Source organism: Balaenoptera acutorostrata, chromosome 2 (assembly GCF_949987535.1).
Source record: "Balaenoptera acutorostrata chromosome 2, mBalAcu1.1, whole genome shotgun sequence".
NCBI lineage: Eukaryota > Metazoa > Chordata > Mammalia > Artiodactyla > Balaenopteridae > Balaenoptera > Balaenoptera acutorostrata.
This window is the reverse complement of record NC_080065.1, coordinates 161,443,226-161,458,918: the sequence shown is the minus strand read 5'-3', so window position 1 is coordinate 161,458,918 and position 15,693 is coordinate 161,443,226. Positions and strand designations below refer to the sequence as shown.

Genomic DNA, 15,693 nt, shown 5'->3' with positions numbered 1-15,693 from the left:
TTCCTTAAGAAACTATAAATAGAACTACCATACAACCCAGCAATCCCACTACTGGGCATATACCCTGAGAAAACCATAATTCAAAAAGAGTCATGTACCACAATGTTCATTACAGCTCTATTTACAATAGCCAGGACATGGAAGCAACCTAAGTGTCCATCAACAGATGAATGGATAAAGAAGATGTTGCACATATATACAATAGAATATTACTCAGCCATAAAAAGAAATGACATTGAGTTATTTGTAGTGAGGTGGATGGACCTAGAGTCTGTCATACAGAGTGAAGTAAGTCAGAAAGAGAAAAACAAATACCGTATGCTAACACATATATACGGAATCTAAAAAAAAAAAAAAAAGTTATGAAGAACCTAGGGGCAGGACAGGAATAAAGACGCAGATGTAGAGAATGGACTTGAGGACAAGGGGAGGGGGAAGGGTAAGCTGGGACGAAGTGAGAGAGTGGCATGGACATATATACACTACCAAATGTAAAACAGATAGCTAGTGGGAAGCAGCCGCATAGCACAGGGAGATCAGCTCAGTGCTTTGTGACCACCTAGAGGGGTGGGATAGGGAGGATGGGAGGGAGATGCAAGAGGGAGGAGATATGGGGATATATGTTTATGTATAGCTGATTCACTTTGTTATAAAGCAGAAACTTAAAAAAAATAAATAAAGCAAAGCAAGAAATTGGAAAAGTTTTCTTTAACCTTTTTCAACTGCGAGTCCATCTTCAGACACTCTTCCTTCTTCTGCTCCAAAGCAATTTCTAGTGTCTTAAGCCGTGAGTCCTTTTTCAGTCCTGCGGAAGCCAGGGAAGAAGCATGCTCTTTCAGATCCAAGAGTGAAGCCTAAAAGAAGCAACATACATCTAGAATAAATACTATTTATTAACAAAATGGAGATTTAAATTCTTAAATTTATTTTCCTGGTGGTTTGTAGTTTCTTTCCATTAGCATATACTGACATATTTCCACTTCAAGAACATGAAATACAGAACAACAACATTAGCTCTGGCTTTCAAGTTCTAACTAAAACAGAATGAATTCCCAAGAAATACCAACTGAATAGTGACTTAAAGAGCTCTACCAATACATATCCATTCCCACAAAATAAATGGAAGTAGATCAAGCTTTGTGAATGTAAGCAGGCAACCTTAGTAGCTACACTGACTTTTTTCTTCTCTTCTAATTTTGGAAGAAACATTCTATTAGAAACACAAATTCCCATAAATTTTCCTAAAGATATTAGAAAGAAAACCCTGAGAATGTCCCTAAAGCTCATTATTATCTGATCACAAGGCATTAGGCATTTCTGCTATTTAGGTGACATCGACAAGATTCTTCAAAAGTAAAATCAAAGTCTATTAAGTCACCTAATTGGTCAACAATCATTTAAGATTTCTCTGCCAATGCTGAGGTGATCGTTAAGAGCTGATGTAAATAAACTGTCCTCCTTGTGCATATGCCGTTCGTCTATCAGCTTTCTCACCATTAGCACAATATTTCTCCAAATGTAACTGGAGAAATACTGTTATTTTAGGATCTGTAAAACGTCATTAGCAAGTAAGAAGCCAACTCATAACAGTTGCAAGAGGTAAAAGGTAAGACTTAGGAAAGAAATGATTCCATCTACTATATCTCTGCAAAGCTTCCTGAAATAATCCCTGCTATAAGAAGATTCTTTAGGGGCTTCGCTGGTGGCGCAGTGGTTGAGAATCTGCCTGCCAATGCAGGGCACATGGGTTCGAGCCCTGGTCTGGGAAGATCCCACATGCCACGGAGCAACTGGGCCCGTGAGCCACAATTACTGAGCCTGCGCGTCTGGAGCCTGTGCTCCGCAACAAGAGAGGCCGCGATGGTGAGAGGCCCGCGCACCGCGATGAAGAGTGGTCCCCACTTGCCGCAACTAGAGAAAGCCCTCGTACAGAAACGAAGACTCAACACAGTCATAAATAAATAAATAAATAAATAAAAGAACGTGAATTTCAAAAAAAAAAAAGAAGATTCTTTAAATCTTCCAACAGACCCTTTTTTTATACGCATTATGTAAACACCAACAACATATACACACAATGCACTGGCTAAGCAAACCAAATAATTCCATTTTGGTGATCTTGACCTCTTTCTCTGAGAGGTCGCCTTGCAACAGGCTGACTTTTTCTTTCAGGTCTTTAAGATCTTTTTTGTAGTTATCAATTTCCTCCTGCTTTTCTTGCTCATCTCGGTCCCGCTGGTCCTTTAAGTGTTCGATTGTCCGCTCCTGATAAGAGAGCACATCAATACATGAGAAAATTCCTTTCATACTTCTATCATATGACTGCAATTCAGCTTCTAGCTGATAAAATTTCACACTTCCATCCTCCATTCAAAAGACAGTGATAGGTCATTAATAATTGACCTTGTAAAGAATTCAACCTTCCAACCTATCTTGCCCTAACATACATCTGGTTTTGTTCTTTTGATTCCCCTAGGTTTCTTTTCCTATAACCTTAATTAGTATTAGATGTCCCCAGAGTATTCTTTTGGAATAATCTCATTTATTCAAATCCCAAGCAACAAAAAACTTATACATATACCCTAAGGACAATAAGTAGCAAATATTTCTTTTCTATATATAATTCACATGTTGCCTACAAAGCAATGGAAACAACTCAGAACTCACACAGCAAACAGGAGGAGGTTGGAGAGATTATGATTTGTTGAGCTTAAAGCATAAAGAAGGATAAAGAAAAGAGAAACCATTAAAACTTCTGTCAACAGATACTCAGGAAGTTTGAAAGTTGAAGCAATTTAAGTACATTTATGGGTATTATTTCTGAATATATTCGGGGATCAAGCCTTGATCCCTGGGCAGGAAGCCTGAAACATTCTGAGGCCAAGAGGCTTAAGGAACAGTAACCCTATCCCTTAAAGAAAAAAGAAGAAGAATCCAATTAAAACGCCCCACCAAGAGTCCTTAAACCTCCTCCAAGACATTAACACTTGTCATGTTGGGCCACTTCTTTATTTAGTCAACCATTCCTGTAAAAACTAGGTTTGCTCATGAAGGCAAAATGAAGTGGCAAGGCCACGACTAGTAAAACAGCAAGTACACTGTATTAATAACTAAAACCCATGAATATATTAGATCCCAATGCGGCACAGTAAAAGAGAACTAATGTTGCCTCCTGATGGTCAGCGTCCGACATTCCCACATCACCGAATTCTAGCTGACCATACACATAAAAAGAAGATAGTAAACAGGGAGCACATGGCTGATTCTCTAGAAACTTCAGCCACTGCCCTCCAGTACGGAATCCATCCCGCCTAGCAACAGGTGCTTAAATTGGCAACAACAAAACGAATCTTCTTTCCCTTACACTGGGTACGTCAGCAACAGTACAGGCAGCTCTTTTCCCTTTTGCCAAAGCGACTTCTTCTGTCTCCTCTATCAAGTCTCAGCACTAAAGTGACTTTCAGATTAATGAGAAGGCAGAAGAAATGTGTCTGTGAGGAGTCTGGGCCAGTCACCCACCTTCTCGGCAAGGGCCTCCACCAAAGTAGTCAAGGCGGTGTCAGTGTTGGTGGTGTCAGCCTGCAAGGATTTGACTCGCTCCTTCAAGCTGCTCATCTGCTTTTCCTTATCTCTAAGTTGCTCTTCGAGCTTTTCATTCTGAGTGTGCACACACATTTAAGGGGGGAAAAAAAAGGAAATTCAGAGAAATACAAACAGTCACAATAAAAATCATTTTAAGTTGGAAACAGGTAGATCAGGGTTGTCAGTGTGTGCTCTGTAGAAGTAATTTAACCCTAAGGGTCTTAGAACTTCATGCAAAGCTTTAAACTGAGAACTTATAGCCAGAAGAGAGAAAAGACATACACATGGGTATGGTCATACATGCAGAGTGATAAATCTCTATAAAGAAATAAGGAAAGTAGCTAGGGAGAAAAGACCCAACATATAGGGATGGGGATAAAGGGAATACCTACAGAGAGGAAAGCCATGAGAAACTGGATTACTTCCAAAGCAACAGTGTAAATGCCCAGAGATATTCCTTTAAAAAATGCTGAGGGAGGACAGCAAATTGAACAGCTGGATGCTAAGAAAAACAAATCAGCTGTAAAAAGGAAAAACTGTTCTTCAATTTATTTATTTATTTATTTTTGGCTGTGTTGGGTCTTCGTTTCTGTGTGAGGGCTTTCTTTGGTTGTGGCGAGCGGGGGCCACTCTTCATCCCGGTCGCGGGCCTCTCACTGTCGCGGCCTCTCTTGTTGTGGAGCACAGGCTCCAGACGCGCAGGCCCAGTAGTTGTGGCTCACGGGCCCAGTTGCTCCGCGGCATGTGGGATCTTCCCAGACCAGGGCTCGAACCCGTGTCCCCTGCATTGGCAGGCAGATTCTCAACCACTGCGCCACCAGGGAAGCCCGGAAAAACTGTTCTTAAATGCTAGTGTTCAAGTTAGGTTTTTATATCATCTTTTATTTCAACAGCAAGCATTTTCAATGAAATTTATTATTATAGTTATTCATTCCTTCATATACCCTAGTACGCATTCATTTACTCAAAAAACTATTGGTGAATTCTCTATTACATGCCAGGCACTAGTGACACAAAGAAAAATGAACAGACCCATTTTCATTATAAGATGGGAAGGGGACTTTATATACCTGAATCCAAGCTATGGATGGGCTTCCGTGCCATTCTAACGAGCACACATTTTACTCTAAACAGATGGGGACTATTAGGGACTTTTAAGCAAAGAAACAGTCCGGTCAGTTCTGTATTTCAGACTGATAATTCTGATAGCTGTGGAGAAGATATTCAATATCTAAGGGGAGTTACGTAGAGACATGAAAACAGCTAGGAGAGCGTATCAATTCAGGTAAGAGAGTTTGGAAACTTAAGTGAGTTAAGAGAGATGGAAAATAGGGGATGGGTTTGTGAAACAGTGTGGAAACAGCATATTATCACTAGGGAGACTCCCGTACACACAATGAAAAATAGGAAGCAAAAATATGGAGGAACTGTAGAGAGAGATTCTTAATAAGCAAAAGGAAAATAAGTAAGACAACTATTCTAAAACTCACAAACTTCATTCTTTCATTCAGCTACGTGCCAGGCAGTTTTCTAGGTGTTGAGGATATAGAATTAATCCAAACAGACAAAAATCCCTACCCTCAAAGAGCTTAATCCTAATACGATAGACAAGGAATGAATGAATGAGGTGAACATAGTACGTAGGATGGTGATAAGTCCTACAGAGAAAAATGAAGCAGGAGAATATAATATCATCGTCTACTCTTGAACTAGCTGGTTTATTTCACATGGCTTTCAAAAAGCAACATAAATGTTATCTGCTTTGGGACGACTTTCTTGCTCTTACCCCCATGACAATAAGATGACCACAGTCTGTATGCCATCACACATGAACAAAGTACTGATCTACATACATACATATACACATCTCCCATTCTTTTCTCTATCTATACATTTATCTCCATTCTTTCATCTATCTATATATTATAACACGAATCTCCAACCATATTGTTATTACTCATTCTATACACATTTTCTTCCCCTCTTCCAAGGGGAAGAAAAAAAGATCCCTCTCTACAGTCCCTGAGAATTCCACAGCAGAACAAATAAGCTAAGCGAAAAGATTCAGCGAACTCAGAATAGGGAACCATGAGTACTGTCAGGCTTGGATTTTCACTCTTTAACGAAGGAAGAATCCTACAGGTGAACCACTGCAACTGGCTCCAGTCTTTTCCATGCCGATAAAGTCCAAAGCATACTGTGAGAGAAAAGACCATCACCTATGAAAAGCATTAGTTTCCTTTAGTTTAATCAGACACTCCTATTGGAATCTCATATGGATCAATACTTAGGTAAATTCACAACCACTAAAGAGATTTTGCCACTTAAAAATCTAGTACTCCATAACATACAGAAGGCAATGCCCTGGTGTTTACATATTTAACCAGCTGTGCGGGTCATCCTAGTTGCTGACATATAAACCTTACACACACAAAAAAGATATCATCATTCTGTTGATTAGACTTTTTTTTACCAAGAAAGAGCAGTACAACCCCCTTTTGTAAAAAATAAAACTTCATAGAACCAACCAAGTTTTACATACAAGAAACCAGAGATTTGTTTTATGAGCCCACCTAATATACAAACAGCCCTTACATGCATAATTGTTTTATGAGCCCACCTAATATACAAACAGCCCTTACATGCATAATAAGGATTATACCCTTCTTTCTCCTCCATCATCAGCATCTAAGAAATAATTAAGATGTTCACTGTTAACAATTCCACTTGTATAATTTGTATGTAGTCCAACTATTAAAGGGATCCATTATTCTTTGCCAGCAAAAACAAAAACCAACAAACAAACCAACAAACAAAAAGACTCTTCCTTGATATACTCAGGTGCAGAAGCTGCTAAACCAGGTAAAATCCCCAGTAACAAGTTCTCCCTAAGCTACTTTCTTATCCAATTAGCCAGCTGTCTAAACTGTTGAGTTGGAGGGGAGGAAGAGGATGGCTATTCCTGGAGAGCAGAAATAGCCATTCCACGGTGAAGAAAGGGCAGCGCTCACTAGAGCTGTCTCCTTTGGGCAAGCTGCTATCGCCAAGGAAGACCTGCAGTAGATACAGATAAGTGCAAACCAGCTGCAAGAGCATTAACCCAAAAGAGGCTCTGTGTGGTGTGTGGGAGGATGGGTGTATACAAAGCACTTTCCGTTTACCCAGCATCATGATGGACAGCAGCTGAATCCTACTGAAAACTCCTTTTATATATCCTCACTTTGGTTGAGACTCAAAATCGTGATTTTGTGATCAAGGCTCTCTGGGTTCAGACGTTGCTAACCAAGGGGTGTATGAATGCTATCATATTAATCTTGCCATTATTCTCTTCTTTTAACTAATCCAATATAGAGGCTGTGAAAACTGTTCACCCTAATAGTCCCATATCACACCCTTTCAGTATTTACTACGCAATTTCTATAAACTATATAGTGGAAATCCCATTCTATACCAAGTTCAATTATCCACAGGATCTAAAATACACTATTTACAAAAGCTTTGAATACAACAGCTAAGAGAAAAACTGGATCAGTTATGCACATACTCGACTATTAATGATAAAGATGACTGCTTCAGAATCATGCTAAGTGGAAAAATACTCCTTTAAATATGCTCAGAATATCTACCCAAGAAAAAAACTTTCCATTTTGTAGAAACAGAAACCACAGAATCCCTAAAATGGCAATATGATAAAAACAACAAAAAATTACTCGTGATGGGGGTGGTGGAGGAGGCGGCGGCAGTGGTGACAAGAGGCACCACTGACACAGAGAGTGTGGTATGTATCAGGCACTGTTTTCAGAAATCTATGTATAACAACTATTGAAGCTCCGCCACAAGACTATAATTATTAGGCAATCTAGCTCCAGAATTCTACTCTTAATCACTGTGCTATAAATAATATGTTCTATGATGGGGGGCGGGGGGGGGGGGAAGAAGAATCACACAAAGATGTCTCAAGCATCTTTCCATAAATGATTCCTTGTTATTAAGTAGTGTTTATCAATAAACACAATGTTATTACTACGGTCACATATGAAAATATTCTCCCCTACAGAAGCAAAGAAGGAAGGGTGGAGGTACCAAACCACTGCCAATGCAGAAGAGCCTCTTCCATGTACTTCCGTGTATAGTCAAACATAACACACTAAAGCTGGTGGGCAGAACCAAAGGTACTTGATATCAGGATCAATATCATGATAGTATTAAGACAGTCTGTTTAGCCTTTCAAGGGGTAGAAGGAGGCTAGTTTATTTATACACACGGACTAAGGAGCACTTAACAATAGCTAAAAAAGCTTTTCTTCTTTTACTTTAATAACTTATACTTAGTAATATTGAAAATTAATAAAAAATTCGTGCAGAAAATAATGTATTTGATAATTCTATGGGCTCTTCCTACTTTATGCATAACCGATCTGTATTAAGAAGAAATCATTAAGCAGCTATTAACATGTATTCAATTTCTGCATGAATAAAATTGTGCAGAGATCGAAGGAATTGGTGTTTAGTCTATATTATCTGTGTCCCTGGTGATGAATAGGGAGGGGAAGGGTCAGTCAGGTTTATACATACAGCCTCAAATCATAGAGAAGAACTAAGAGTGAAGAATTCAAGAAGGAAACACTTTCTAAATAACTATTTAGAGAAGGAAGGCGTTTTCCTTAAAATGACCTCTCTAATTAGGGTATAACTCTGTTAACTGGGCTAGAAAGAAAATCGAAATAATTATTATATGATATAGAGCCTTTCTTCTCGTACAATTTTTATTTTACAAAGAGAGAAAAACCGATGAAAGAGGAGGAAGACTAACGCAGAATGCATGCTGCACGTGAATCCATCAAATCTGCACACCAGCTCCACACTGGCACAGATTTCTTAACATCTTTTGTTTTGGTTTTTATCAGCATTGCCAGTTGTCAGAAACTATCATGGTTCAACGTGGGTGATTTATTCCTAGTCAAGTGGAACTGACTGCTCTGCTGCTGAGGCCCTAATCACTGAGCAAACGTAGAAGGGACTTCCTGTAGGATGTAGTTCTAAGGACAAGAAATCCCAAAATACTCCTTGCAGTCACCTAGCTACCTGGAACATCATTTAAAGGAAAGAATTTTTTGGATGATGCCTCCACACTTGTTCTAAGCAGCCATCAGTGTCAAATGTATTGTGGAAAGCAAGTTACTCAGAAAGGCTCTGACCTTTACCTTCTTGGTTAATAATACCTCTCAGTATCAGTGGTAAAAGTACAGTCTGGATGAACTGGTCATAATCAGCTGGCAAAAGAGATCTACAGTAATCAATGGAATCTAAAAAGGAAAAATTCACTAAGTCCCCTGATCTACGCAATTGTTTTGTCTACCATCCTGCAGGCCTGTGAAATGTACTAACAAGGCACAACTATACGTTACCAAAATGATCAGGGTTTGCCCAGACTGTACTGGTCTCTAAATTTTACTTGTCCAGTTATGTGTTTCCAACGATTAGAGGATACAAGAGCAACAAAGTCATGTGGAACTCTAAGCAGTGTTTTAAACACAATTTAGGTTGTTAAAACTCCCATAGCTCTATATTCTCAATGACTGTTTAGGGTCTTTAATAAGCCCAGCAAAGATTCTGGCTGACAACCAATTATTTCTTTGGTTGAGTTTCCCTCCCAATTGTGCTATTCTCTCATCATATAAGTAATGGACGGATTACCGTGATGAATAAATAGCTAGCTATGTCCCACTGGGCAAGTTACTTGTTCTTTCTAATTACCTACCTACAAGACAAAGACCACTAATATTCCTTTCAATTCTAAAATACAACTGTATTCTTATGATGGGAAAGACGAGAACATTTAAAAAGTAATAAACTTCAGCAGAGTACCTCTGTATTTTATCTTAAAAACTGTTCAAATTGAACTATACAGGAAGTATAGGTATGACCTTTAGGAAAATACAGAGTCCATTGCTCCGGTTAGATTTTATTAATTGCTGGGAGGGAAAGTAAGTTCCTTGATAGACTTGCTCATGGTACAGATAATGGAACTAGGGACCTCTTGAATTAAAATAACTGGATAATATGAAGCAAAAGCTGGTGAGACCAAAGGTCACACTGCTAGTCAAGATCTGCTTGGTAGACAATTAAGGAAATGGCTCAAATACTTCTTTTTATATCTGGCAGGCAGATATAAAAACTTGACGGATATTCATATGCTAAAATTGCTCCAAAAAAACCAAAAAACAAAAAGAGGACCCATAAACCCACGGTGGCTGTCCTTGTGAAGCAGCGGCAATGATGAGACTGCACCTAGGACCTCAATTCACACCTATACGAATGGCATCCCTTGAAGCTGTGCGATAACAATAGATAGAACACTCTTAGATCTAATAGTTCACTACATTTTAGTGATGAAAGAACTCAGTATTCTTAAGTAACTAACTAAAGCAGACACACTAGGCTTAGTTTCTGCCCATCCCCCCACAAAGAACCACTATTCTTTGTATTACTTATTACCAATAACAAAGTCGGGAAAAATCAAGTACATAACAATAGAAGGCTAGCTAAATTAAATATGCTCTATCAACCATTACAGTTCATATACTTGATGATTAATTAAGGATATGCAAACTTCTTTATTATATAACATTACATGAAAAAGAAAAGTTATCAAAATGTACCATATTATCCCAATTTGAAGGAAAAGTTTATTTTTACATAGAATTTTCCTTGTTATACCTTTTCCACATTTTTCAAATATTCAGAAGGGACATACATGATTTCAATGATAATGACAAAAGCAATAATTTTCTAACTCCTATCTGAGAAATCTCAGGATTTACAAGAAATATGATTAGGATCATGATAAGAGAGATTCTCCTAACATATGCACTTACCAACATGGGAAATCTCTAGGGGTTTCTGTGGGACATGTGAGCGTTTCTATTTAACCCACACCTTCCACAGGTTCATACTGTGGGACCAAACCAAGCTGTCAGAGACTTGGGGGGTTTTCCGCAATGCCAAAGGAAGACTGAGAGATAACAAATGAATCCAGAGAAACCAAGACTTGCAAAACCTATTTGAAATATAAGGTCCAAAGGAAACAGCAATAGGATGCTTCACATATTTTAAGTCTAAATTCAAGTTCATCTCACTCAATTTTTATTTTAGCCAGGCCTACTTTTATGGCCTGAAGTAAGCTAACCTGTACTAAAAGTCAATCCTAGTGTGACAAGGCTGGGTTTCCCAAGAAGCAGACCTTGAGACAGATTTTATTGTTCAAGAAATTAGAGGGTGCTCTTGGGATCAATACCAGTGGAAAAGAAGTGGCGGGGGGGAGCATGATGGTGCAGAGGGAGAAATTAGGCTGCCATGAAGTCCCAAAGGATTCAGACAACCCCATGGGGAGCTCTGAATCTGCGATGACCTTTCAGAGTTGCCCCAAGTCAGGGCAATGGATTCAAGCCCTTGTACCCTACAAGGATCAATCATTGGATACCAATGGGAAGGGATGTGGCCTTGTACAAGGTAGGTCTCTTTAGCCAACGCAATCTCCACAGGGGATACTTCCAGCACCTGGGGGAATACATCCTTCAACCCTCAGCAGGGATCTGGGTCACTCATCACAGCATCCATTATACCCAGCAGCTATGTATGCTCTTTCTAGTTAAATAATATTTAACATGAAATTGTAATTGCTCTCAATTTATGCTGTATTTGAACCATATACATAATTTTATGGCTTTGTAAAACCTAGAGACCCTTGTATCCCAACTTGATTGTTTCACCAATGGTGGGCATTTTGAAGCAGGAGTTCAGGGATGGCCTTTAAGGTGTGTCTGACATCCCAGTCCACACAAATGAGCCATGTGCATTTTTACATGAAGAGCACCCACAGCTTTCATCAGATTGTCAAAAGGGTAGGAGAAAAGTTACAAATCATTAATTAGTGGCATTCTTTTCAAATACCCACAATATTTTCTAAAACGAATAGCCACTTCACTTAAAGTTGCTTGCTTAGCTGTTTTACAAAGATACTGTGTTACCAAATTTGCTGTGTAAGAGTTTGGCCTGGTTGGGATGCAGGGAGAACAGATCCAAACAACAGTTCCTCACCTATATGCAATGGAAGCCCAAGAATCTTATTAAATTTAGTAAATTCTCCTTGGTCAACTTGAATGATTTTTCTAATCTGAAAAACCCCTGCAGGAAAAAAAAAGTGTTAGCAGAAAAAAGTAAGGAGGTCTGGCAATTACAGGAAGATAAAACAGATAAAGGACAAAATACACGTCTGATGCTGGAAGCTCTTTTCTGGTGAGGGTGTACATATCGGTATGGCAGAGAGAAGGAAGAGCACAAAAAGCTACTTCATCAAAGTTTGATTTAATAATTTCTTCAGGAGGTTAATTATTTCAACTTCTCAACTAGAGTTGACAGGCACCTAGGCGTCTATCCAAACAGGCATTCCCACAGGTGAGAATGCAATGCAAGTTAATTCATGCCAAGTTATAAGCAGTTTTAAGCAGAAGAAAATATTAACTGTGCTTCAAAACTCTGATCAAGCATTTTTTTTTCCAAATCCTTTGCCTCTTTCTAGATATTTATCTATGTAATATTTATATTCTGACAAGTTCCTGCTACAAGGTCTCCTGAGAGACTACTAAGAACAACCTTTGTCCCCAAAGGAATCTGACCCTTCCATATTGACTTGTTAATTACCATTTTTCAAGTTTAAAATATGTTTTCAGTCAAAACAGAAGTCAGGGCACTCCAAACTAGAGCTTGCAAGACTCTGAGAATATTAATATGGCATACGATTAATAGGAAATGGACACATCACATAAATCCTCAAATTATTCACGAAGCTACTTAAAAGTCCAAAGAAATGATGTTTTCATAAGAGTCAAAATTACTTCTGTGTTGTACAAAGCATTACACTATAAGCCTTTGAATACTTCTTGTTTATATTATACCCTAGCACTTGAAAATAAAGCATTTATCCAAAGGCTATGTTCTCTCAGGTCCATTCCTATTGCCTCCATGATAGTGGTGGTAGAACAAGTTTCTACATCTCTCCAGGTGAAAAATACAAGGCTCTTTAAAAACACATCCACTCTTATCCCAGGAATGCAAGATTGATTCACCATACAAAAATCAATCCATATAATGTACCATATTAATAAAGAACAGAAACCACATGATCATCCCAATAACGACAGAAAAAGCATTTGACAAAACCCAACACCTCTTCATGATAAAAAACATTCAATAAACTAGGAATAGAAGGGAACTTCCTCAACTGGATAAAAGGCATCTGTAAAAAACCCAGTTAACATCATACTTAAGGTGAAAAATGAAAACCTTTCCCCTAAGATAAAGAACAAGACAAGGATGTCCACTCTCACCACCTCTATTCATCATTATACTGGACAATTAGGGAAGGGCAATTAGGGAAGAAAAAGAAATAAAAGGCAGCCACATTGGAAAGAAAAGGTACAGCTACCTCTATTTGCAGATGGCTTTATCTTATACGTAGAAAATACTAAAGAATCCACTAAAACACCATTAAAGATAATAAACCAATTTAGCCAAGTTTCAAAACCCAAGACCGATAAACAAAAATCACTTGTATGTCTTTACACTAAAAATAAATAATCTAAAAATGAAGTAAAGAAAATTCCATTTACAGTAGCATCAAAAATAATAAAATATTTAGGAATAAATTTAAAGAAGTGCAAGGCTTGTAAACTGAAAACTACAAAACATCAATGAAAGAAACTAAAAACAACCTAAATAAGTTAAAAGACATCCTGTGTTGATCAGCTGAAAGACCTGACATTGGGGGGAGGCGGTTACTTCTTTTTTTGGATGCCCAAAAGCCAAAACGATCTTGAAAAGGAACAAAGGTAGAAGATTCACAGTGTCCAGTATCAAAACCTACTACAAAGCTACAGTAACCAAGACAGTGTGATGTGGGAAACAGACAGACATATAAATTGATGGAACAGAACTTAAAGTTCAGAAATGAACATGTGTGTCTATGTACAACTGATTTTTAGCAATGGTCCCAAGACCATTCAGTGGGAAAAGAACAGTCTTTTCAACAAATGGTGCTGGGACACATGCAAAATAATGAAGTTGGATCCCTACCTTACACCACATACAAAAATTAACTAGGAATGGACAAAAGACCTAAATGTAAAAAGCTAAAACTATAAAACTCTTAGAAGAAAACACAGGAGGAAATCTTTGTGACCTTCAATTAGGCAATGGTTTCTTAGATATGATGTCAAAAACATATAAGCAACTAAGGAAAAAACAGATAAACTGGACTTCATCAAATTTAAAACTTTTGTGCATCAAAGGATGCTATCAAGACAGTGAAGAGATAACCCAGAGAATGGGAGAAATATGTGCAAATCACTTATCTGATATGGATGGAATCTCCCGAATAAAGACTTTCTAGAACTCAATAAAAAGACAAATAACTCAATTTAAAAATGGGCAAAGGGGGCTTCCCTGGTGGCGCAGTGGTTGGGATTCTGCCTGCCAGTGCAGGGGACACGGGTTCGAGCCCCGGTCTGGGAGGATCCCACATGCCGCGGAGCGGCTGAGCCCATGAGCCACAATTGCTGAGCCTGCGCGTCTGGAGCCTGTGCTCCGCAACGGGAGAGGCCGCGACAGTGAGAGGCCCGCGCACCGTGATGAGGAGTGGTCCCCACTTGCCGCAACTGGAGAGGGCCCTCGCACAGAGGCGAGGACCCGACACGGCCATGGATGGATAAATAAATAAATAAATAAAAATTAAAAAAAAAAAAATGGGCAAAGGATCTGAATAGACATTTCTCCAAGGAAGATACACAGATGGCCAGCAATTACATGAAAAGACATTCAACATCATTAGTCATTATGGAAATAGAAGTCAAAACCACAACAACATACCACTGCACACCCATTAGAATGGCTATTTGAAAAAGAAAAATAACTAGTGTTGGCAGAAATGTAAAATGGTTCAGCCGCTTTAGAAACAGTTTGGCAGTTCCTCAAAAAGTTACAGGTAAAGTTAACATCAATTCCATCCCAAGATATAAACTCAAGAGAAATGAAAAACGTATGTTCATACAAAAACTTGTACATAGATGTAACATAATCATTATTCAAGTGGAAACCACCCAAACGTCCAGAAACTGATGGATGGATAAAAAAAAATGTGCTATATTCATTACAATGGAATATTATTCAGCCATAAAAGGAATAAAGTACTGACACTTGCTACAACATAATGAACCTTGAAAACATTAAAGAAGCAAGACATAAAAAGCTACATATTATATGATTACATTTCTATGAAATGTCTAGCATAGGCAAATTGATAAAGACAAAAAGTAGGCAGCGGATGCAGAGTACAGGGGTTGTGACAGGTATGGGTTTCTTTTTAGGGTCATGAAAATGTTCTGGAACTGGACAAAAGTGATGGTTGCACAACCTTGTAAGTATACCAAAAACAACTGAATTATATAGTTTAAATTAGTAAAGTTTATGGTATGTGAATTATATCTCAATTAGGGAGGGAAAAAAAAGCATCAATCCAATTAACCCCATGGTGCTAGCTTTAAAAGTCAAGGTTCCCCCCTCCCCCCCTCCACCCAGGGGTTTTTACAACCAAAAAATGTTTCTAGACCTTGTACAATGCCCCTTTTGAGACAAAACTGTCCCTCCCTTCCCCATTAAGAAACACTGATATAAATGGAATGAAATTATAATCTATTAATTTGAAGCGTCAATCTTTAAAAAGCATAGTTTCTGTGACAGAATAAGAAAACAGAAAAAAAAAAAAAGTCAAGGTTCCCAATATCCATCAACGAAGCGTGAAACTACTCTAGTACTGAGATTTATCTGGCGTTATTCCCCAAATAACACAAATACAAGTAACAGTTTAGTCAAGTTTCTCTGTTCTTAATGGACTTAAAAATTCTTTTGCAATCACTGTGTCATCCATGCACATACTCAGTCTGACGCGCTTCTAGATGGCGTCTCTTCCACGTTAGATCACTCATACGCAAAAGTTTTCATCTAGACGGTTGTGCTGCTCACCTATGATGATCTCCAAATTGAATACGTAGCATTA

At 38.4% G+C, this 15,693-nt stretch overlaps 1 protein-coding gene across 1 annotated transcript in view; it reads right to left on the bottom strand.

Moving 5' to 3' along the window:
• Positions 1-15,693, bottom strand: part of LOC130707183 (ELKS/Rab6-interacting/CAST family member 1-like) — a 112,976-nt gene that overhangs the window by 16,452 nt on the left and 80,831 nt on the right. Inside the window, 3 exon segments of the mRNA XM_057540404.1 lie at positions 714-854; positions 2,125-2,265; positions 3,520-3,657. Of these exon segments, the coding sequence (XP_057396387.1) occupies positions 714-854; positions 2,125-2,265; positions 3,520-3,657 (420 nt within the window).